This window comes from Gopherus evgoodei, chromosome 1, assembly GCF_007399415.2.
Source record: "Gopherus evgoodei ecotype Sinaloan lineage chromosome 1, rGopEvg1_v1.p, whole genome shotgun sequence".
Taxonomy (NCBI): Eukaryota; Metazoa; Chordata; order Testudines; family Testudinidae; genus Gopherus; species Gopherus evgoodei.
Window position 1 is genome coordinate 252,832,596 of NC_044322.1, and position 25,710 is coordinate 252,858,305.

General features: G+C 47.4%; 1 protein-coding gene across 1 annotated transcript in view; it reads right to left on the reverse strand.

Annotated features, from left to right (window-relative positions):
- Positions 1-1,572: 1,572 nt before the first annotated feature.
- Positions 1,573-25,710, reverse strand: part of WNK1 (WNK lysine deficient protein kinase 1) — a 179,363-nt gene continuing 155,225 nt past the window's right edge. Inside the window, 3 exon segments of the mRNA XM_030549258.1 lie at positions 1,573-4,629; positions 4,944-5,131; positions 24,575-24,769. Of these exon segments, the coding sequence (XP_030405118.1) occupies positions 4,315-4,629; positions 4,944-5,131; positions 24,575-24,769 (698 nt within the window). The 3' untranslated portion in view covers positions 1,573-4,314.

The window sequence follows — 25,710 nt, forward strand, 5'->3', positions numbered from 1 at the left end:
TGTGAGTTCACACATCCACACTGTTGAAATAATACAGCACTTTTGTTAGAAAGGAAACTTGCAGAGGGCACATGTGGGCAGCCCAAAATTAACCAAGGAATATTGTGGTTATAGACTCAGGTTCTGAACATTGTTGAACTCCTAAGGACCAGGCTCCTGCAACTGTGGTCTGACCCGGGCCACAGTACAGGGGCATTGTTGTGATGCAGATATAGAGGGAAATGTCCCATCTCACTGTATCACCTGTACACCTTGCTCCTCGTTAGAGGACTTTCAGTCTGTATTCACAAGACTTGCACTTGCTTGATTTGAGTTCTTACACGACCACAGCTTAATATGGTATGAATCAAAACAGAAGTAGTTTTTAAAAGAAATTCACTAATGGTTACAAATGATTTTTTAGAAAGTCAAAAAAGCTTTCTGCAGCCAAAGCCTCTCCACAACACACATCTTGAGTAACAGTGCCTCTTCTGGGGCAAATCACTGAAATGCCCACTTAACTCAGCGCCTCAAGGAGGACTGCACCAAACCACAGAATGAATCAGCATATTGTCACAGTTTAGCTCCTCAACTCCAGTACCCCCTCCTAGCTTCCACAATGGCTCCTTGAAGAGGACCCTCAACAAAAATAAAAACAAAAAAGCATCTGCCTTTTGGCAGTGGCCAGAAGTTTGTGCAATAGAGTAATTCTGTAAGTTCTCTCCCCACTGCTGAAAGCACATCCTGCTTCTAGGGAGAAGGATGGGGATGGGGCACAGCAACAGAGAAACAAGAGCAAAACTAACTGCAGAAAGGAGATTTTTCAGATTTACAGACTTTAAGGTCAAAAGGGACCATCATGATCATTGCAGGCCACAGAAGCTCACCCACCCACTCCTATAATAGACCTCTAACCAAGTTATTGAAGTCCACAAATCCTGGTTTAAAAGACTTCAAGTTACAGAGAATCCACCATTTGCACTAGTTTAAACCTGCAAATGACCCATGCCCCATGCTGCAGAGGAAGGTAACCCCCGCCTCTCCCAGTCTCTGCCAGTTTGACCCAGGAGAAAATTCCTTCCTGACCCCAAATTTGGTGGCTCAGTTAGACCCTGAGCATGTGGGAAAAAAACCTTTTCAGCAGATACAGATTCTTCTTCGGTACAGAAATGCCAAGAGGCAGCATGAAACCTTTATAAATTGGATATTAGCTAATTTCCAGTAAACTGGGAAACTTGCCAGTTCTCAAAAAAATTATGAATGAGTATAAATCACACCAGGAGAGATTCTCATTGCTGCATGTCAAAAAAAATGAATTAGCCTTTGCCTCCCTCAAAGTTGACTCAGATTTTGTGGAAATTTATTTTCTGTATCTACTTACTGTCCCTTATTGTTCCATACTACTTGGAGAATCTCTGGTCTGGTAAAGGGCAGAGAGTATTGTTACTGATCACTGCTTTTGAGAGGTTTAGGGTCTCAGAGTGGGTTGTAGTATTTTCCTGTGGTGAGGTAACAGGAGCCCATCTGCAGTTAAATACTCCAGGTGACAGGAGAAAGGAGAAGTGGGGACCAGCTGAAAATGAAAACCCACAGTTCAACAAAAGCAGGTTTGGTTTATTTGAATGATTTCATTAAATATTCTACAAAGGTAACAAACTGCAGCACAAAGCGCAATCCTACAAGAAGCGCAATGCCTGGATTTAGTGCAAAACATACAATTAACTACGGCTACGGAAGCCCAAAGTTTGAATTCATTTTATTTGTGTGTATTTGTTTTTTTACAGTGTACATCGTTAAATAATGTAAAGAAAACATTTGTAATTCAGAAACAGATTTTATGTGGAAAAAAGGTACTCAAAGTGTAATATTAACACAAAATAATTTAACAGTTCAGTAGCATTAGTTTATTCCTCTAGACTTCAGTTATTTCATCCACAGGAGGGAAATCAATGGTAAATAAAACCAGTTCTTGCATAACGTTAAGTGAAAAAACGACCTCAAACTTATTAAATCAAAATAATTAAATAACCATGTGCTGCATTCAGCTGATCAGTTCTTCTGCCACGAAGTGTTGCCCCACTCCTGTTACTGCTTCAGCCGTATAATTACTCCATTACAGAGAGCACTGTTTTCCCTACCCATACTTGGTGTATTCAGGAGCCTCCTCTCCAGTCATTTTAACCAGAAAGCAGAGGCTTTCTGATTAAATTTTACCAGCAGACATTTTCTCTTCCTCTTCCAACCACACATACACAACGGTGAGACCTTTTCTCTCATTCTATGGTTCTACAGTGCCTGTGTTATTTACCAAGAATTTAAATAAAAAAAAATCTACTGAGCAACTGTTAGAACCCAACCACCTTGCCACTAGCCTCCACCCACAGACTCTTCATTTCCAGCCTATACATGCCAGTGGTATCCTGGCTGACAAAGCTGCTGTAAACATCAAAACCAGGTAAAGGGAAAGAAAAACAAATGCACAGGATCTGTTTAAGAGACAAGAGCAAAACATCCACAGAAAGTATAAATTCCCTAGTAAGACCCCCCCACAAGGGAGCAGTGCTCACAGAAAATTCATGTAAGGTTTCCTTGGTGCAGGGACTTCCAGGACACCACGGAGCTACTCCCAAGTAGCAGGAAGCAGTACTTTGACCCTTCACAGCTTGTTGCAGCACTACAAAGTAATACTGGTTGGTTGCAGTATTATTACATCGAACAGGGAACCAGTATTTTTCAGTATGAAAAAGTGAAAATGAGTTGAGCAATAGAAGGTACAATACAGCTACTAAAAGATGGCACAGTTAGTTATGGTCCTGGTACCAGTTTGAATTCTTTAGAGTGAACAAAATCATAAGTCCTCTGCATGCTTAAAACAGGGAATTCCTTGATGCCGGCTGTTTCGAGTGCATCCATTGCCGGCAATGGACATTGCACCAGGAAAGTCTACTCCTAGCACGAATGGATAAAAAAAGGTAAGAAACGCAATCCCAGCAGATAACTCCATCCCCCTAAGGGTAATGGCTCCACCTCCATACACACCCTCACCTAGCCACTTTCCATATCACAGCTTAATAGTCAAAACACCTTTAAAGCTGAACTCCAAAATATGCACTTTCTTCCCATCCTCTGTTCTGATCCAGCTCTCTTAAGGCTCTAGGCAATATTTGTTAGTTTCACTTCAGCTTCCTCTTTCCCCTCCATCACTTCTGCCTATCACCCCTTGTTACACTAGCACTGTGCCATCAACTTCTTACTCTGTCAACATGGACAGGTTTCCCCACCACCCAAAGCTCTGTTCCAACCTATAGCCTCAATGGCTCTCCCTCCTTCCAGCACCTACCCTATCTAAGTTACAGTATGAGTATACTTAGTTAACCCTTTGGTATCTCAGTCACTAGGTACAAAATAGTCCATTCTTCCCTTAACTTGCTCTCTGACCAGCTGGGATCTGCTGAGAAAGCGATGCTAACTGCAGAAGCAATAAAAGTCCAAGGCACTAAAATATCCAGCAAGCATACTGGGAGAACAGACAAGTATTCAAGTACATTAATTTATACAATTTTACATTCACATTTATCTAATACAATGAAAATACAAAGGAAAAAGTTAAAGTGTCTCCAATAAGTATAGGATATAGCTAGCTTTTTTTCCATTTTTTCTTTTTAACTTTTTTTAACCCTCTATTTTCCACTCATTTTTAAACTACTGTTGTCCAACAACATTTATATATCACAGTGTTTCCACATCAAAACTGATGGTAAGTACATGTCCGCAGGGAACTTTTTAAAAATTATTTTTAAACAATTTAAATTGCTCTAATGCTGCAGTCAAAGCTGTTAATATCTTTTACTTAAAGCAGTAATGACCTCTCTCTCAAGCATGGGCTGCACTGCAAGTCCATTTGTGTGCCTTATCACTCAGGAGGTAAGGATGATTGTTTGGGGAGAGGAGAGAGATTTGGACAGCTTCTCTCCTGGCCTTGATTCTTCAGGGAAGATGAGAAGTGTGTTAAAACCTCATGCTAAGACTAAACTCTCCATCTCTGCACATGTGGATTCAGACTCAAACAGAAGTACTTTTACAGTGAAATCACATTGATCCAGTGACTTCTATCTTCATTGCTCATCTTATACAAGAGCAGGAGTGTTCACGCTCATCACCCTCCTCCCCCTTCAGACATAGGGAATCTCTCCTTACTGAGAGCTGACAGCAATGGTTGGAAAAGGGAAGCTCATTCCCATTCTGGCAGAAATTGCCAGTTCAGTGCAGCACTAGTAGCCTTAACTCCCTCCCCATCTCCTGTCCCAAGTTCTACCCAGCAGTCTCTGGGCCCGGCTAAGTGGTCCGCAGGTTGGAGCCTGGGGGGTTGCTGATGGATTTCTGCAAGTTGCTGATGTTGAAGCTTTGTAAAGAGGCAGCTCCTACAGGCTGGAATTGACCAAGGGGTGGTTGTGCTGTACTACCTGTCCCACTCCAGGGAGCTGCAAAGGGCGCGGCTGGGTAACCGTACTGCTGTGGAGGGCACAGAGCCTTTGTGAAGTGACCTAGAGAGGTAGCTGATGCTGCAGAGAGAGGCGTAGCACCCAGGGAGGATGACATAGAAATACATAGCTGGCTTGGTGCTGAGAACTTTCTTGCCATTCCAGGGCCCTGAAAGAAAACCCAGCCCCCAAGAAAAGTTAAGTGTGGCTGAAGCAGTTCCCCTCCATTCACAGCCCCTTTCATGTAACTGAGTTAAATAGGTGCTTCTCAAAAGACAGCATGACTCTCCCCACTCTAGTGCCTGAAGAACAGGTGGCAGGAGCCCTCCACATGTAAGCTATGGCTCATTCTCTCCTAGAGCACTATTTTGGCCTGGCTACATGGAAACTCTTCTTTCCATATGTGTTTTGATATTCAGACAACAAATTATGTTAGCAGTGACAGCTCTCCATCCATGCATGTTCAAGCGGGAAATCTCTTACCTCATAGTTGCTATGCCCCTTGCCACCTCTCTTTCCTGAGAGGTTCATAGCATCACGGGCCCAGTTGTCTACCAACTTGTGCAGGTCATCTGTGAAAGTCCCTTTCCGGGTGGAAGTTATGACAGGAGGCTGAGACTGGGGTGCCTGGCTGTTCACTGTACCCCCAACTGTGTTGGTGCTGCTGGTCCCTAAAATTAAAGACAGCAACAGAATCAAAAGCCAGGTTACAGCTAGTTTTCTAGAAAGTTTAGGAATTATGACAATAGTGGAATAGTACAGAGCAAGAGTTTAAAAGCCATGCACATGAATTCTACATTTTGATTCTAGGACATGTTGAAGGAGGAATTTACAAGGACTCATTTAGCTATTTTCTCAGATTAAAGATGTGTCTGTTTTCCAAGAAGTGCTGCAAGTAGCAGTTGTGTAGGAATTGAGTGGCTGCTGCCCACATCAGGCTCCTCTTTTGGCAGTGAGGGAGGAGGGAAGATTGGGTTTCACACTGAGTAGCAGTACTCGTGATGAATAGCTGCTCACTTCCCCGGGCACCTTGTTTTTTAAAAAACGAGTAAGTAACAGATACCGTTTGAGCACAGTTAATTTCCAACTCCGCCCATGTGATACAGAAAGCAAAGTAGTACAGTCAGCACAGCTAGCTGCTCTGTAGCCCAGTGAACTCCTCTCTGCAGGATGCAGAATGCACCAGGAACCCAGATTATGCGAAAAGAACATCGGGCTGAAAGACACAAACTGCAGGCACTACTGCACTCAATAACTACAGGACTCTTGTCCAATGGAATAGTGCACACAGATCCATACTATATCCATCAGACAGCAACTGCAGTATGCAGGGCTGCCTGTACTTCAAAAACAAAAAAACAAACCAACCCCCCTACACACACCCAAAAAAACCAACGTTCTTTGGTGGATTCCAGGAAATCTTTTTTGCCACCATGATTAGATTCGCCATTCAGAGCAGCAAGCGTTCCTTGTGAAAACAGCAAATTCAGTTTGATGTTGGAGAACGGAGAACAGCTAGAACATACATGGAGAAACTATTCTATTCACACGTTGACTAAGAATAAAGAAGTCCACAAAATGCTGAATTTCAGTTCTGCTGGAGAGTTTGAGTGACCTTCAGTGAAGAGGCAAGGAGTTAGAGCCTCTTCTCATCCCTTCTCTGTCTCATGCATCCTCACTCACCTCAGGCCTCATTTGCAACTGCAGAATAAAAAGCTGCATTCAATTTTAAGCTTTTGTATGGCACTCATTACTGTAGTCTCTAAGCACTTCACATATATAACGAAATAAGCCTCAACAACCCTGAGAGGTGAGGAAGTGTCCTCAGTTTACAGATGGGAAACTGCATCACACAGTTAATGGTTTTGCCCAATGTCACACTGGAGTTTGTGGCAAAGATGAGCAGAACCTAAATCTACTGAATCCCTGTCCAGTACGACAAGAAGTTATTCATTGTAAACAGGAGTTCTTAGAGATGTGTAGTTCCCATCTCTATTCCACTGAGTACGTATGCACACCAGGCACCTGTGACCAGAGAATTCTTGTAAGTAGTGTTTTTTGGCCTGCTCCTGCACCCCAACTCTCCTGCTGTTCCATGCCAAAAACAGAGGCAGGGGAGACTGACCATCATCCCGTTCTTTCTCTGACGCAAATCAGGTCACGGTCCAAAGCAGAGGGGAAAAAAGCGGATACTGGAATACAGATAGGAACCGCACATCTCAAAGAACTCCAGATACAATAAGTATCTTCCCTTTCCTTGTCAAGTGCTGGTCCTAATGTGTATTTCACGGTGGGTGATGGGCAAGCAGTACTCAGACAGGAGGACAGGATGCAGGTGGTAAAGCTGCTTGCAGAACAGCTGTCCCAAAGGATGTGTCAGTGAAAGAGTCCTGGACCACGGCATAAAGTCTCAAGAACATGTGGCTGAAACTCCATGTAGACACCTTGTCTGTATTAAGCAGAAGCACCTCTTGAAGTGATGTTACTGAGGCTGCCTGTGCCCTTGTAGAGTGAGCATTTACTGAGTGTGGAGGAGGCAGCTGTGCCAATTGATAAAGAGTATGATACAGCCAGAAATCAACTTAGAGATTCTCTGAGAGGATACAGCTTGTCCTAGTACTCATTCTGCTATAGCAGCGAACAGTCTAGATGATTTTCAATCTGTTTTGTTCTCTGCAGGTACAAAGATCAAATTATGTCAAAGAAATGAAGTCTACTCGCCTCACAAGAGGCATGGGGCTTTGGGAAAAAACAAAGGTAAGAGAATTGATTGGTTTACGTGAAATTTCAAAACGATCTTAGTGAATTTCAGGTGTCGTCGTAGCAAGACTTTATCCTTATGGAATATTGTGCATACAGGATTGGCAATTAAGGCCTCAAGTTCACTCACCCTCCTGGACAAGGTGATGGCAATGAGGAAGGTGACCTCCACTAACAGGTGAGCCACGGAATGCGAAATGAGTGCTTTGAAGGAGGTTTAGTGAATGCCGAAAGCACTAAATTAAGTTCCCAGTGGGGGGATGGTTTCTTTACTGACAGAAAGGTTCCGATCAGTCCCTTCAAGAACTGGACTGTTACTGGCTGGATAAAGAGTCATCGTTTGCTGGTGAATCCACACACTAACTACTGCTAGATAAACCCATAGCAAATTAAGGGCAAGATCTTACCATCTTGAGGGTAAAATGATAGTCCAAAAGAGCGGGAATATCCACTGTCTGGTGGAGATGTATGGTTTTGCTGGGCCCAGACAAAGAAACATTTCCACTTGGCTAGGTAACATTTTCTGGTGGTTTTTTCTGCTATTATTAAGAATGATTTTCACCACTTCAGAGAAGGAATGTTCTAGGCGCGACACCAATCCAAATACCAAGCCATGAGATGATGAGCATCTGGGGTGGGATGCCTTACCCTACCACTTTTCTGGGTCAAGAGATCCAGAAAAGTCCAAATGCTGTTAAGTGGAGAGGATGACATTTGAAGGCGGCTTGGAATCCCAAATTGTTCAGGCCATCTTGGGTGATGGAGAATGACTTGTGCCCCATCTAATCAAATTTCTAATAGAACTCAAGGCAGTAGTGGGATGGAAGGGAAGGCATAGCTGAAGTGATCTGTTGACAGGAAGAGTGCATCACTTCTAGAGTACTGACCTTGGGTTCCTCTGAAGCAGTACATTTTGCACTTCCTGACAGGTTGGGGAGCCCACATGGTCAGGTTCCAAGTGGGGGCTCCCCACTGAGTGAAGATACTGTTTACTACTGAATCATGTAACTCCCCCTTGTAATCAATGGTGAAATGCCTGCTGAAACTGTCTGCCAGTGAATTCTGGATGCCCAGGAGGTATATTGCCAATAGGGTGATGTGGGTCTGTATACACCAGTTCTATAAGTTGACCGCTTGTATATACAGGAGCAAGGAACATACCCTTCCCATTTGTTCATATAGAAAATGGTAGTTATGTTCTCCATCTTTATAAGGATGTACTGGGATTGTATGAATAGTAGAAATGCTTTTAGCAAGCCTCCCATACTGATCTCAGTTCTAAAAAAAAGACGGTTACTCACCTTTGTAACTGTTGTTCTTCGAGATGTGTTGCTCATATCCATTCCAGTTAGGTGTGCGCGCCGCGTGTCCACGTCTGCCGGAAACTTTTTACCCTAGCAACTCCAGTGGGCCGGCAGGTCGCCCCCTAGAGTAGCGCCGCCATGGCGCTTGATATATACCCCTGCCGGCCCGCCCGCTCCTCAGTTCCTTCTTGCCGGCTACTCCGACAGTGGGGAAGGAGGGCGGGTGTGGAATGGATATGAGCAACATATCTCGAAGAACAACAGTTACAAAGGTGAGTAACCGTCTTTTCTTCTTCGAGTGATTGCTCATATCCATTCCAGTTAGGTGAATCCCAAGCCTTACCTAGGCGGTGGGGTCAGAGTGAGAAGTCGCGGCATGGAGCACTGCTGAGCCGAAGGCCGCGTCATCTCTGGACTGGTGGACCAGGGCGTAATGGGAAGCGAAAGTGTGGACCGATGACCAGGTCGCCGCCCTACAGATCTCTTGGATCAGCACTTGGCAAGGAAAGCCAGCGATGACGCCTGCGCCCTGGTAGAGTGCGCAGTCACACGGCCCGTAGGGATGTGAGCCAAGTCATAACAGGTCCTGATACAGGACGTTACCCACGAGGATATCCTCTGTGAGGAAATAGGAAGGCCCTTGACACGATCCGCTATCGCCACAAAGAGCTGGGGGGACTTGTGGAACGGTTTGGTCCTCTCCACATAAAACGCTAGTGCCTGGACATCCAGCGAGTGGAGTTGTTGCTCCCTGCGGGACGAATGGGGCTTTGGGAAAAAGACGGGAAGGAAGATCTCCTGGTTAATGTGAAAGGCTGAGACCACCTTGGGGAGAAAGGCAGGGTGCGGTCTCAGCTGCACTTTGTCCTCATGGAAGACCGTATACGGGGGGTCTACCGTGAGAGCCTGGAGTTCCGACACCCGTCTAGCTGAGGTGATGGCCACTAGAAAGGCGGTCTTCCAAGAGAGGTAGAGCAGGGAGCAAGTCGCTAACGGCTCAAATGGAGGGCCCATGAGCCGAGCCAGAACGAGGTTGAGATCCCATGAAGGGGCAGGGGGACGGACCTGTGGGTAGAGACGTTCCAGCCCCTTCAGGAATCTTGCCACCATAGGGTGGGAGAACACAGAACGGCCATCTCCTCCCGGATGAAAGGTGGAGATGGCCGCTAGGTGAACCCGAAGAGACAATATCGCCAGACCCTGGACCTTGAGGGACCAGATGTAGTTCAGAATGTTGGTGATGGAAACCTCCATAGGGAGAAAACCCTTCTCCGAGCACCAGCAGGAAAAACGCTTCCACTTGGCTGAATACATAGCTCTAGTGGAAGGCTTCCTACTGCCCAGGAGAACCTCCCGAACCGGGGTAGAACAGCGTAACTCGGAGCTGGTCAGCCACGCAGGAGCCACGCCGTGAGATGCAGAGACCGAAGGTCCGGGTGACAGAGTCTGCTGTGGTCCTGGGTGATCAGATCCAGGTGAAGGGGCAGGGGAACTGGGTTGGTTATTGAGAGGTCCAGCAACATGGGGTACCAATGTTGCCTGGGCCACGCTGGGGCTATCAGAATCACGCGAGCCCTGTCCCTGCGCACCTTGAGGAGGACCTTGTGGACCAGCGGAAACGGAGGGAACGCATAAAACAGGTGGGTCGCCCATGGGATAAGGAAGGTGTCCGCTAATGACCCGGGCTCCCGACCCTGAAAGGAGCAGAATGCCTGGCATTTCCTGTTCTCCCTGGACCCGAAGAGGTCCATCCGGGGACCACCCCACCTCTGGAAGAGTGAGAGGGCGATGTCCAGGCAAAGGGACCACTCGTGAGAGCGGAAGGATCTGCTCCGGCGATCCGCCAGTGTGTTTCGTACTCCAGGTAGGTAGGAGACCGTGAGGTGAATGGCATGGGCTATACAAAATTCCCAGAGCCACGTCGCCTCATGACATAGGGAAGAGGATCTGGTGCCGCCCTGCTTGTTGATATAGTACATGGTCGTCATGTTGTCGGTGAACACCGCGACCCAGCGACCTTGAAGATGATGGACGAACGCTTGACAAGCAAGACGGACCGCTCTCAACTCCCGTATGTTGATGTGGAGGTCCAGTTCCTGGGGGGACCACAGGCCCTGAGTCCTCAGGGTTCCGCTGTGCGCCCCCCAGCCCAGATCTGAGGCATCCGTCATCAGGGATGCCGAGGGTTAGGATGGATGGAACAGGAGCCCTGCACACACGACGGACTGGTCTAGCCGCCACCAGAGGGAGTCCAGTACCCCTTGGGGAATGGTGACAACTGTGTCTAACGAATGTCTGGCCGGCTGCTACTGCGCGATGAGCCAAGATTGGAGAGGCCTCATGCGGAGTCGAGCATACGCTGTCACGAACGTACAGGCCGCCATATAGCCCAGGAGGGTCAGACATGTTCTTATGGAGGTCAGGGGGGCCGCCTGCAAGCGCAGAATGATGGCCGATAGCGACTGGAACCTGGGCAATGGTAGCAAGGCCCTGGCCAAGGTGGAATCCAGAACGGCCCCGATGAACTCTATCCTCTGCGTGGGGAGCAGAGTGGACTTGTCCATGTTGACAATGAGGCCTAGGGCAGCAAACAGGTTGCTGATCCTGCGGACGTGGTCGCGGACCTGCAGCTCTGATGTGCCGCGGACCAACCAGTCGTCGAGGTAGGGGAACACGTGAATGCGGCTGCGCCGAAGATGTGCGATGACGACTGCCATGCATTTCGTGAATACCCTCGGGGCCGTAGAAAGGCCAAATGGGAGGACCGCAAATTGATAATGCTTGCGGTCGACCACAAAGCGAAGAAAACGCCTGTGCTGTGGAAATATGACGATATGAAAGTAAGCGTCCTGCATGTCGAGGGTGGCGGACCAGTCTCCAGGATCCAGCGATGGGATGATGGCCCCCAGGGATACCATGCGGAACTTCAACTTCACCATATGCTTGTTGAGTTCTCGCAGGTCGAGGATAGGCTGAGGCCTCCCTTGGCCTTGGAGATCAGAAAGTAACGGGAATAAAACCCCTTGCCCTTCTCGCTCTCTGGAACCTCCTCTATGGCTCCCTTGTCGAGGAGCGTCTGTACCTCCTGACGGAGGAATTGCTCCTGAGAGGGGTCCCTGAAGAGGGATGAGGGTGGGGGGTCGGGGGGGGGGGGTGATGAAAACTGCAGGCGGTAACCGGCCTGTACAGTGCATAAGACCCAGCGGTCTGATGTTATTCAGGTCCACGCCTGGAGCAAAAACAAAAGACGGTTGGAAAACTGTCGGGAAGGATCCGAAGGGGAAACTGGTACTGCGCCCTCGGGCGCACCTTCAATATGAAGGCTTGGGTCCGGGTGGGGCCTTGGAGGAGCCTTGGTTCTGCCCCCCTTGGCCACCCGACTGTCTGCGCCTACTGTTCCTGCCCCGGTGCCTATTAAGGTCCTGCCGTGGGCGGAACTGGGGATACGGCCGGCGTTGTTGCTGCTGGTTCTGCAGCCGGAAGGGTCTGCGCTGCGTCACGGGCGCGTGCATCCCCAAAGAGCGCCTGATGATGCGATTGTCTTTAAGGCTCTTTAGTCTGGGGTCTGTCTTGTCTGAAAACAGGCCCTGGCCTTCGAAGGGGAGGTCCTGGATGGTATACTGGAGCTCCGGTGGAAGGCCAGAGACCTGAAGCCAGGATATGCGGCGCATTGTAAGCCCTGAGGCAAGGGTCTGAGCGGCCGAGTCTGCAGCGTCCAATGAGGCCTGCAGCGAGGTCCTTGCGACCTTCTTGCCCTCGTCAAGAATCGCCGCAAATTCTTGACGTGCCTCCTGCGGCAACAGCTCCTTAAACTTGTCTGCCGCTACCCAGGAGTTAAACAAATAGCGGCTAAAGAGGGCCTGTTGATTGGAGACCCTGAGCTGTAGCGCCCCCGCCAAATAGATTTTACGGCCTAGGAGGTCCATCCGCCTCGCCTCCTTAGATTTGGGCGCTGGGGCCTCTTGTCCATGGCGCTCCCCCTCGTTCACCGACTGTACCACGAGGGAGCACGGTGTCGGGTGGACGTGCAGGAATTCATAGCCCTTAGAGGGGGCCATGTACTTTCTCTCCACGCCTCGTGTGATAGGAGGGATGGAGGCCAGTGACTGCCAGATAGTGGTGGCGTTGGCCTGAATGGTCCTAATGAAAGGCAGGGCAACCCTGGTGGGAGCATCTGCGGAGAGGATGCTGACCACCGGATCCTCGATCTCAGCGACCTCCTCCGCTTGTAAATTTAAGTTTTGCACCACGTGCCTGAGGAGGTCCTGATGTGCCCTGAGGTCGAGAGGGGGAGGGCTGGAGGACGAGGTGCCTACCACTGCCTCGTCAGGAGAAGATGACGAGGAGACCCCTGGCAGCAGAGCGCCCACAGGGGGTTCCGTCTGGACCCGGCCCTCCGGCTGCGGAGGGAGCTCTGGGTCCTGGTGGCTGGACCTGTCCTCGCCTTCCGGAGAGGGAGGGGGGCGAGACAGCGTTGACTCTGGTGGTCTTCGGTCCGCCGCAGGCCAGGGAGAAGTATGTTGCTGACCCTGGGCTTGATGGTACACCCAGGGAGTCCAAAACCCCCACTGCTGTGGCCCTTGGTCTTGAGGCGAAGGGTCCTGGAAGAGGGCCGCGTGTCTGTCCGGGCCCAGCGTATAAACACTGTCCGCCTGAGAGGAGACCAATGGCTGCCTCGAAGGCCATGGAGGTTCCGAACTCGGCTGATAGGCCTCCCTCAGTCCCGACACTGACAATCCTCTCGGTGCCGAGGATCAGTACCGGGAGCCATACCGGTGCCGGGACCAGGACCGGTCTGGTACTCGGTGCTGGGATCCGGACCAGGACCTGCCTCCAGCTCGGTGCCGGGATCGGGACCGCGATCTACATCCGATGCGATGCCGGGATGGTGCTGGGGACCAGGACCTACCACCGACGCGGTGCCAGGAGGTCAACCGTGACCGGGACCTGCCACCGGCTCGGTGCCGGGAGGTCGACAGGGGAGTTGATCGCCGATGCCAACGGCTCCTAGAGTCCCGGTGCCGGTATGGAGAAGAGCCAGACCGGGACCGTTCCGACGTCGACCTGCGCCACGAGTGCGACTGGTGCCACCTAGCAAAGCGGCGCCAGAACTGCGAGCGGCGCCAAGAGCGCGAGCGTCCACGTCGTCGGGGCCTCGAAGGTGATTGATGCCTGGATTCCAGAGATGGCGCTTTCAACGTCGGCTTGCCTCTGGAGATGACCCGCACCGGGGGTACCGGGGGTTGAGGCTGGGATGGCTCAGTCAGAGCTATCAAGTCCGGCGCCGAAGCGAAGGTCTCCAGCGTGGACGGGACTAATGGCTCGACCCCAGATCTTAAGGGGGAGCTCGGAGGGGCCGGACTCGACAGACCTTCCGGGCCCGGACTCAACGGCAACCCTGCAGACGGTGCCACGGCAGAGGTAGGTGCCGGGCGCTCCACTCGAGCCTGCCGAGATGATGTCGCAGACATCGAGGGTCTTTGATCGGATCCCAGTGCCGGGGATGGGTGGTGCCGGGGTGTCTTTCCGGTGCCGGCGCGGTCCGGTGCCGGTGTAGAGGTGTCCGGCTGCATTGACGGTACTGGATTCAGTGCCGCTTCCATCAAGAGAGTCTGCAGTCTTTGATCTCTCTTTTTCTTTGTTCGAGGCTTAAAGGCCTTGCAGATGCGACACTTCTTGGCGATATGCGATTCCCCGAGGCACTTCAGGCACGCGTCATGGGGATCGCTAGTTGGCATCGGCCTCTTGCAGGCCGAGCACTGCTTGAAGCCCGGCGAACCAGGCATGGGCCCGGTGCCGGGCGCCGGGAAGGGCAACAGCCCAACCCGCGAATAAGTTCTATAAACTATATACAATAACAACTAATTACTATACAACTCTAACTGTATTATTAAACTATTTACAACTACAACTATTGACAGTAACGAAGGAGAGCTAGGGACGTGGAGGACAGCAAGCCGCACTCCACAGTTCCAGCAACCGACATGGTGGTAAGAAGGAACTGAGGAGCGGGTAGGCCGGCAGGTGTATATATCAAGCGCCATGGCGGCGCCACTCTAGGGGGCGACCTGCTGGCCCACTGGAGTTGCTAGGGTAAAAAGTTTCCAGCAGACGTGCACGCGCAGCGCGCACACCTAACTGGAATGGATATGAGCAATCACTCGAAGAAGAACTGATGTTTCAAAAAGCTAGAATGCACATCCAAGTGCCTTTTAATGTGCGATCACCCACGTGGGCTCACCAACCTATCAGGAAGGCATCTATTTATGGCTGGGTATAGGTGATTAAAAGGGAACTCCCCCACACACATCCAGAGTCCCTCCACCATGCCAAAATGGGGCTCACCTCAGAAGAAACTGTTACTGTGGGATTCGTGCTATACTTGTTCAAGTGTATATACTGTTGGAGCAAAGCTTTCAGGCAACAAAGCTGGAGTCAGGTGAGTAACATTATGCAAGTATATAACTCCATACAGCCCAGGAGAGTAAAGCATACCTGAACTGATGTTAGAGATTTGCATGTAACCAGGTCTATGAGAGCACCCATGGTGCAAAATCTGTCAGTGGTGAAGTAGGCCCTTTCCTTCATTAAATCCAGTGTTGCGCCTCTAAATTCTATGGTGTGTGTCGGAGACAAGGTAGACTTTTCCATGTTTACACAGATTCCCAGGGATGCTAGAAGCTGGAGCAGCAATGAAGTTGATGTTACCAGTTTCAGGCAAGACCTACTGGTTAGAAACCAGTTATCCAAATACATGAGGATGGCGGAGCCACCTTGTCTACACTGAGCTGCTATTATTGAGAAAACTTTCATGAAGACTCTGGGAGCAATTGTGAGCCCAAATTGGAGCACCCTATATTGACAGCGGTGGGGATCCACCACAAACCTCAGGAATCATCTGTGAGAGGGGTGAAAGCTATACATAGTGTCTTTCATTTCAAGGGCAAAGGTGGGTGAGGTAAAGTTTACTGGACCAACTTCAGTTGGTGAGAGAGACAAGGTTTCAAGCTTACATAGAGCTATGTAAGCTCAAAAGCTTGGCTCTCTCACCAACCAAAGTTGGTCCAATAAGACATACTATCTCATCAACCTTGTCATTCTAATATCCTGGGACCAGCACAGCTAAAATACTGCATGTATCAAGAACTGAGAACCATGTTGAGGGATGGTATCAGTGTTAATGTAACCATGTGGAACTTTAGGTCAAGACGGATCTCCAGCCTCCTTTCTTCTTGGGGACTAGTAAATACTTTGAACAGAACCCATTTCCTTGATGTTGAGGTGGGATGCTATATTTCTCCTCATCGGGGAAAAACCCCTGTATTTTCTGACAGAAATCCCTATGAGAGTGGTCCTTGGAAAAGCACAGAGAAGGGAGTTTTGCGGGAGGTGGGCAAAGAAACTCAATGGTATAGCTGGAATCAGATGATATCCAGTACAGATTTGTCTGTTATTTCCCAGTTTGGGGAAAATTTCACTAGCCACCCCCCTGAAATGAATCTCAGAATCTGGTGGCCTCAATATTGGTTCAGAGCTCTCTAGAATCATGTCAGAAACATTGGTAGTCATGACTGGAGTGGAAGGCACCAGGTATTTTGGTCTCTGCATTCTTTGTTGTTTGCAAGATGGCTCATAGGAGCATTGATAAAACACACTGGGGGTAAGGACCTTGATTTTTAAGGCTGTTTGATATTTTCTCTTTGGAGCAGGTGTATAAATACCGAGGGAGCAAAGAGTTGCCCTAAAGTCTTTCCATAAGTTCAGAGACTCATCCGGTCTTTTCATTAAAGGAATTAGTTTCACCAAATGAGATCTTCAACTGTGCTCTGAACCTCCATCTTGAGCCCCAAAGAGTGTAACCATGTTTCCTGCTGCCTCACAATGGCAGCTGCCAGGGATCTCTCTCATAATCAGCCACATCAATTACATCCCACAGAAAGATCCTGGCCACCACTCTGCCATCAATAAGTGCTTGAAATGAGCAATTTATCCTTAAAGTCTAGAAACTTATGAGCAGTTCAAGGAATATTATTTGGCAAGAAAAGTCTGATAATTTGATCCTAAACTGTAGACTGGTGGATGTAACAATCTTTCTCCCCATAAGGTTGAGACATTTGCCTCCTTACCTGCGAGGGTGGTCCTTGGTGCTGTTGCCTGGATCTTTCAGTGGCTGCCTGGACTACCAAGGAGTTAACCCACCCTGCTCTGAACAAGAACTCTGTTCCTCTAGTCATGACAAAGTCTCTGCCCTCTTGCGAGTAGAGGCACAACTTTAGCTGGTTCCAGAATGGCTCCATTGACCAGGAGAGCAATTCGACTGAAACCTGCAGTTTGGAGGGTATCCAGGAGCTTATGATCAGTGTCCTGGACTTTCTCTAAAGAGATCTGAAGCTCTTCCACTATTCTCCATATAAGCTCCTAGGACGGTCTATGATCATCCAGGGGAGACAGAGAGGCTGGAGCGACCATTTCATCAGGTAAGGAGGATACCCTTATTGGAACCAGATTATCTTTCCTGTTTCCATGGACTCAAGGGTTCAGACTGGCCCCTTGGAGAAGGGTGGTATGAGTCCCCATTGGAACTGATAGATTCTGGGTAACATGCGTAAGGGTCCCAAGAACCCCAATAAGGGCAGTATGAGGGGTTGAAGCAAGGTTGTGGTGACCTCCAAGGCACTGAGTACCACTGGTCTGAGAAGGAAGATCCTACCTGATAGTCGAGGCTGATTCCAAGAAATTCTCAATCTCCTGTCTGGGCTGAATTTCCCTGGGTGGAGCAGCTTCTGCTCCACCAGTCTATCTGACCCTTCTCAAGATGAAAAAGTTCAGATATAGGTACATCAGCAGTGCCAACAGATCCACAGAGAGAAATCCATGACTAGCAGACAGGACAGCCTTCTCCCAGAGTCCTAGATTCCCACAGGCACTAGTTTCTCTCTAATGAGAATCAGTCCTGATAACAAGGGAGACTGTGAATCCAGGAGAATGAAGCTGTCATCAGCAGTGGTATAAATCAGTGATAGATGACTATTTCTAAAACTGTTATTCCATACCACTGAAGTGGTAGTTGTTAGCAATTCCTTATGGGGCTGTGCTAGTACTATTAGTGAATGAGTCTCTGACCTGACGGTAACCAACAGTTCCCAATCCTTTGGGTTTTGGTGCTTCAGTTTGGATAGTACTGCAGTCAGTGTTGAGGCTGGAACAGAGGCCGATACTGAAGGTATTCTCACTCCCGAGTCTTTTGACTATGCCTATGTGGCTTACGAGAGTCTAACCTCTTATGGCTTAGGCATGAAGGCTCACCTGACTTGGATGGGGGTCAAGGAGGGATCTTTCCTCTTCCAGGATTGAAGAGAGTATGAGAGAGTGCCCTTTACTCTCATGAGGAGGCCCCAGTCACAAGGTCCTTCCCTCTGCCCTTCTCTGCACCGGAGTCAGACAAAGAACTAGGAGACATGCTCCTTGTCAACTCTGGGAGGGTCTCCCCAGTGTTAATCTGATTGGAGTCTCATTGCCTGCTTCATAATTTGTTTTTGAAGTCAGAGCTCTTGCCCCTGCTGTGCTAGGCTGGAGAAGGAGTGGCAGATACTGCACTTGGTGGAGGTAAGTGCCTCCTCAAGGCAGTAGAGGCAGCACTGGTGGTGGTGATCACTGACCAAAAGGAGCAAGGGCAAGAAACAGTTTTCGAAGCCCAGAGGTCTGGGCATAAGCCAGTCCCATGCCAAGAAGTTTCCCCAGGGTGGGGATTCTAACACTAGCTAACTATAACTCTCAAAAACACTAAAAAAAACCCCTAAGGATAATGTAACTTTGAATATATTTACAAGATGGAGAAAAGAGAAACTCTGGACACTGTGGAGGATTCCAGCTCAGGCCCTGTGGCAGTAAAAATGAACCAGAGAGGCAGGCGGTCAGTCTGCCACGTCTCGTATACACTCGGCGCAGATCATGAAGGGAGCTGAAGCACAGGTGCAGACCAATGGACAGTACTTGCAAGAACTCTCCAGTCTCAGGTGCACGGTGTTCATGTGCACCCCCAGTGGAAAGCACATGGGTCCAGCACTCAAAGAACCACTGTTCTTCCTCAAAATACAGGGAAGATGCACACCAGTGCTGAATCAGCAAACCTTGGACACCTGCCTCAACTAGAATTAAGAGGCTTGCAAAACAATTACTGCTGGCTTGCTACTAAGGTAGGCACAGCATCAGGAATAACCCAGGTGTGCTGAACAGATATGTCTGACAAAAATTATCAAAAACCTCAGCACTGAAATCACCATTTCACTCCTGAACAAGGCTAGAAGCCAAAACCACTACCTGAAATCAATGAAGCTGTTCTCTGTTACTGACCTCCCTAGACATCTCTCTTCAGGACCCTCATACCTGAGAAAGAACATCAGCCTCTCCAAATCTCAGCTAGAATGGCTCGTTATGATATTGAAGAAGAAAGGCAACATACTCATTACCTGTAGCAACTAAGCAATGTGCTACTAGAGTGAGTAATGCTATCCCCTCTCCCAGCACTGTCTAGAAAACATGAAACCCTCTCTCCACCTATAGTACCTAATAGGTGTGTAATCTTTAGGAGCAAGAAGCCCCATGCAGCAACATAGATGAAGGGGGAAGAGAACGGAGGGCCTCTCTGACAAACGTGGTGGGAGTTCAAAAGGAACAGAGTAACAGGACCATACTGTGTAGAGTGCTAAGGAAATTGTGATGGAACAATGAAAATCTCAAGCTTGTGTAACGTGAAAGGGTCTGGAACAATTATCTGACAAGGCAGCAAAGCAAGGGAAAGGGTGAAGTTGGAATCCACATCAACAGGCAAGAGTGACAAAGCAAAAGGTACTTAACAGGAGGTACCAAAACAGACAGCAAGATAATCACATTCCATAGTCAAGAGTTCATGCAGGAACCAGCACCTCTCAACCCCTTCCTGATGGCCAGTCATCTGCACCCCGCTGCTTCATACATTTATACATTGTATACCCAGTTACATTTTGGTCAGGAATTACAGCTCATACCCCAGTGTCTCCAACCTAATCCACAGACACGGGGTTGGGAGAGACAGGCACATTTAGTCAAGAGACACCGGAGTGTATTTGCCTGTAAACCTGCAATGGGATTTACAAACATTTTGAAATGCTTGCTTTGAGTAGCTTCTGTTGTCTACAAAGTGATTTTGTTAACTAATGAGCACTTGTCTCAGCCTCACAGCAGGGACAGAGTAGGATTGGCCTGTGCCGTAAAACATGAGCTAATAATACAAGGCTCATTTCTTATCAACAGCATTTTATTAAACATTCTCAGGGATTTTAAATCTCAGAAATTGGTTATTCTGCTCTAATCCAAACCTAAAGCCATCCAGAAGAGTCTGAAAGGGGAGTGTTTAGATTCATGGCATTCAATGGAAACAACCCCTCTAGTCCTGCTCAGCCACAGCAAACGTCCCAGTTTCTTGTCTGGTGACATAATGAAAGATTTGAAATGAAAACAGACTTCTCCCCTCAGCCCATTACTCCATCATGCTTTCATTCTCTGCCCCCTTTTATTTCCTCCCTTGGAAACCAGCCTGAGCACCCACCCTCAAAGACAACTTTAGATAATACCAGCACACTTAGATTAGGCATATCTAAACTGTTCCTGTTTGGGGTGCACAGGTTGAAGCCGTTTAATGGCTTGTCCTTACGCTTTAAGATCGTGAAGGAGTTGCTGCAATGGAATCAGGAGACAATAGTAGGCAAACCCCTTCAGCACAGTCATTACAAGCAAATCCTGCTGCATAAAGGGGTAATTTTAGCACATCAGCACTGCTGTGTGCAACTGATCCTGCTTCACAATTCACTGTCATTACCAATCAGCAAGGAGTTCCACAGCTAAGCTGAGGGCCAGCAAGCCTCTACAGTACTGAACAGCAGTTCATTTCCCACTGCAAAAATGAATAGGCAGCCAGAACCTATTAACATGTTAACAAAGGAACACATGTTAGAGGGGATAATCGAGACAGAGACAGATGCTGTGCTGGAGACGGATTCACAGAGGTTAGGCTTCGCTGATCAGAGGGGAAACTCATGAACAGGGACCAGAAATAACAGAAGATAGATAATTACTACAGAGCTGGTTGCAAGGACAGACTTTTTTCACCATCTTCCCTGAAGCACAAAGAAAGAGTAATTTGTTAAAATAAGAGAAACAGTGAGAAGTGTTTAATATCAGCAAACAGCACATAAAGCCCAATGAGAAAGAGGAGACGGTACAGCTGGACACTGCCACTGGCTGCAGTTACATTGACAGCCCAGTGGATGTTATATGGAAATAACCAGACCACAAGACAGTGTTTCATCATTTGTGCTCTCGCAAAAACAAGACTAATATGTTCTGAAATCTAGTGTTATCTTAAGAATGTTAGGGATATGCTGGTGGTTAGGGCTGGTACTTATTGATCACTGGCTGTTTGCCACAAGAGCAACAGCAAAAAAATCTCTCACCTCTATCTGGAAAGGGAAAGCATCCCTCATGGCTTTCATTTGTCTGAGAATTTGTGGGGTACTCAGAGGATCCAAGCGTGGATCATGTACTTTCACCATCTGTCACTACATCCCCCTTCCATATTTTCTGAAATGTTAGTGCAGCAGTTACGGAGAACCCTACTGGGCCTGTACCAATCAGCTCCTCCAGCTGCACAGTTAAACGCATGTTACTGATCAATGCACTGTTTCCTCTTCATTGCTGTTCCTAACTAGGTGTCTTTCCCTCACCCTCCAGAAGTGGCTGAGACAGTATATCAGATTCCAGGAAGCAAGCAACCTGTAAACAAACTGAGCATTCAAGCCAAGCTGCGCTATCGGAAGCATTACCCACTTTTACAGGACAGCTACAATAAACCTTTTAGAAGGTCCATCCACCTATGTCAAATTTCAGGAGTGAAAACAATTCATCCCACCACAGCATGCTATCTGCTTCTCAGGAGAGGCTTTATAGTTTGCCTCAAGAGGACTGACAGCTGGACTGAGGTTGTGACAAGCTAACAGTACACTACCATGTAAGAAAGCAGTAAGGATAAGTATATCCAGCTCACAATGCTAATCTCAGAGGCTGGGAGTGAAGGAGTAACACCCCTACTGTTCTTTACATTACCCTCCCAATAAAGGCATAGGAAAAATAAATATATACTTTCCCAGATTTTCTAAGAATTTAACTTCTTCCAGGAAAAGAAACTATCAAGCTTGGCAATCCAAATGGACATTCTCTGCGCATCCCTTCAATACCCTTAATCTACCTGCTCAAAGCTTTTAAAGCTGTGTTGTTTGGAGGCCAAGCAGCAGGGAGAGATGAAAAGTTACACGAGCAATTATGCACTAATAGTGCCTTTAGTCCCAATATTGCACATTTATTTATGGCAGGATTTAAAGTATTGCTGAAAAACTCAACAGTTAAGGACTCTTCTCACCCTCCTCTCAATATAAAGAGGATAATTGTCAGTTCCATTGCAGCTGTCTCTGTAGAAGGCTTGCTCTGTAACTGTTGCTTTGTTCATTGGAGTTCATCCACAAGATCTCTAGCCCAGCTGAGCTGCTGCATGCTGTAGGAGGACAAATGCTACAAGTCTGTGGAATGTGTGTGAAATGTGGCAAATGAAGGCCATTTCACAGGGCTGCTCACGTACCAGGTCATCTGCGGAGGGTGGGGAGGGAAAGAGAGAGGAGTGTCACAGCAAAGGTCCTGTCTACATTGGAGCATAGTGGGATTTTGTATCACTCCCAGGAAAAAAGCATAGTTTTTGCAGCCTTAGCCCATGCATTTAAACACTTCAAATAACCACATCAGAAGTTTGAGGCTCATCGGTCAAAGCCCCCATCCTATTACCTCCCTGCCCCCTCCGCTTTTAAACTTGAACTAGTTTGCTAGGACAGCTGGAATGGCCTTAAATAAGAAGGATGCGGAGTTATTTTTTGTGGGCTAGGAAGAAAGGGGTGTTTTGAGGAGTTTCTCTCACCACAACCCTCTACCTATGGCATGTTTAATCTGCCTCCAATCCTCAATACGAAGCCCTTTCTGAACATAGATCCCTTGGCTACTAATATGTAACATGATCATTTGGCCTGAGTGTTCCTTTGCACACATGGCTAATACCTTTAAACAGTGCAAGTTTTAGTCACTAGTTACTCAGTGATTATGAGAAGTGTAAATGCTGATTACCTCAGCATTTACACCGAGCACTTCTGGGAACAGCATGCAAAGATTTACCCACCGTATAGGGAGATGTGTTGGAGGAAGAAGCCATACAAAATTTATTTCACATTTTCATTAAGGCAGCTACTTTTTTCTGTTAGGAAAGACAGTACACCCCATACACCCCCATTGCTGTAATTTGGAATGGGCAGCCCTCTCTCTGCCACCCTCAGTGCTACTGAGGAGAACCAGATTTTTCCCCAGAAGTCTCCTTGGTGTCAACAAGTACAATCTGTAACAATCATAAGTGAAACCATAAGGCAAGGCCCATACATTCATATATCTTGTGACCTCCTCCCCCCAGTCTCTGCTAATTCCTTGAAGAACAACTATTTCCCACATACAAGTTTTCCTAAAAGTTTATCTAAGTTATTTGGCCCTTGTTAAGGTCTGTATTGAACAAGACACTTAACATGAGAACCCAAACTTCTAAGGTGTATTAAGAGCTATTAAGCAGAGCCATGAAGTGGAGGGAATACAAGTAGGCAGAAGAGAATGGGCTGCATGAGACATCAGATCCAAGCAGCAGAAAAAAAAAAAAAAAAGAAGACAAAGAAGGAGTAAAGGTGTTACACACAAAGAGCCAAGCAGGGCGTACTCAGAAATCGGGTCCTCCTGCCACCAGGCTTGAACGTCACCCGCTCAGATGCACAGTTAAACTTCGCACAGCCTGTGATAAAACAAGAGAGGGAAGAACAGAGAAAGGAGAGAAGAGACAGAACACAACTACAAGATGTTAGCAACTTGAGGTTGGATGGGTGAAATGCAGTAACATGGCACACAAGAACAAGCCTCAAGAGATGGAGTACGGAATATGTACACAGTACAAGGAACAAGGACTCTTCCTCCACTCATAGGTCAAGTTTGTTTTTTGCTAAAAGAATGCTACCTTCCAATACCTAATCCATTAGGAATAAGACTCAGCTGTGGAGTGTAGCCTAACTCCTGGCAAAGGCATTCTCTCAGTTACATAAGACACTGCACAACTTCAGGACACAGGAAGTTACACATTAGTAGCCCCAACATTTCTGAAACAGGTTAGTGGAGAAAGGGAAGAGAATCCCCAGAAGGAAAGGTTTCTGAAGGAGCAGCTTTCCATCTTCCATTCTTTTACTTATTGATCCTTTTTTCCTATCAATGTCTACATTTTACTCCACACATTAATTCAAACAAAACCACCACCAGCTTGTTGAGACTGCTGCATTCAACTCATCTCATGGGAACATTTACAATGGGTATTTGTAAAATAGTGTATATGGAAAAATGGAACAATTGACAATCATAGAAATGAATAAAGCAATACACAAATAGACCAACAATCTTTAATGAGTGGAAGAAAGGAGGCCCCCAAATATCAAGCAGAGCCTTCCAGAGACTAGTTAAAGCTCTAATACCTTATCAGACGGCTTAGTGCCCAATCTGGGTGCTATAAGGAAAAGAGCTATTAACTACCCCCTTCCACTGTTGTGCTCATATTTTACATCCTTATCTCCAGAATTTTTTAGTCAATAGAACTGCAGAGTTAGTTGCATTTTCTGAAGGATTTTTTTCAGCCTCTTCGGGTTTTTCTAACCTTTCAGTGCTGTCATTAGAGCAGAAGGGGCAGTATGTTACCCCCTCATTACCTCACCTCTGATTTTCCCAACCTGAACACTTAGAAATCTAACTGCAAATAGTGGACTGGGCCTCACAAAGAGAGACTAACACCCTGATCAGTCTCTAAACACAGGCCATATCCTGAAGTCAATCTACTGTATTTTGAGGCTGAGAACTCCCTGGTGTAAGACTTAGCATTAATTTCATAGAAGTTCTTACCTTGGCCTGGTGCAGAAAGGCTTGGTACCGAAACAGCGCCATCACTGGTGAAGGCAGAGTAGAGGTTCTCACTAGAAGGAGATGGCTTAAGGGGCTGTAACAGATGGTTCTGCCCAGTCTCTGGGACATTTCCAGGAGGATGAAGGGTCTGCTGGGGGGGCAACACTGAGGGGGCACTCTGAGAAGACAGGTTGCCTACAAAAAGAAATAAGAATCAGGACACGGGACAATATAGACATTCAGCTTCCCCACCTCACCTCAGAGGCTTTTCCACTGTTCTCATTGGACAGAAGGAAGTGTGTCTAGAGCTTGGGAGATTTAACAGGAAAAATCTGCAGTGAATAATTAGAACTAAAATCTATCACTGGGAGGGACTTGTAGGAGTGATAAGAGAGAAATGCTGAGAATGTAAGATCAGCAGGAAAATCCAAGGGAAGTGCCTTCACCCTTTTGCCAAGATTCTTATATCTAGATTATCATGCCTTATCAAAGGATACAGAGGGGGACTTTGCTGTTGCTGAGAAAGGAGACAGGAGCAGAATTTGGAATAACTGTTTTTTAGAAAGGCTTCTAATTACAGCCCTGTTCTGCCTCAGTGTGTCATGATAGCTCCTCCATTGCATGCAAGAGCAGAATTACGCAGTGCAGGTGATGGAGCATGGGGAGAAAAGGTGTCATTACTTAAGATGCCAATCTATTACCGAGAATCTTGTTTTGAAAGCAAAATACTGCTTTATAGTAGTTTTAGTTCATTCATTGGTATAGAGAGTCATCTTCTGTTCTGTGAGCCCTTTAGGTCAGAATACACTGCTCACGTAACAGTCCGTAGAGAAGATGCAAAAATTCCTGCTGTTGTATCTCATTCTCAGAATAGTGAAATATTTAAACAAGTCTTTGGGAGTGTCACCTATAAACCCCATCTTTTAAAAAAAAGTTTGGTGTTGTCGTCATGTGAGAAGCTGACAGCACTGGAGATAGAAAATCCCACTTATCCACAAAAGAGATACAGACAGTGCAAGCTTTCCCAAAATACCCTGCCAATGCACTACCACCTTGACCTGGAGGGACCTCTTCTGTCAGTAAAATGGACAGTGGGTACTGAACTTCCATTCAATCTTTGGTCTTTGCTCTGAGAC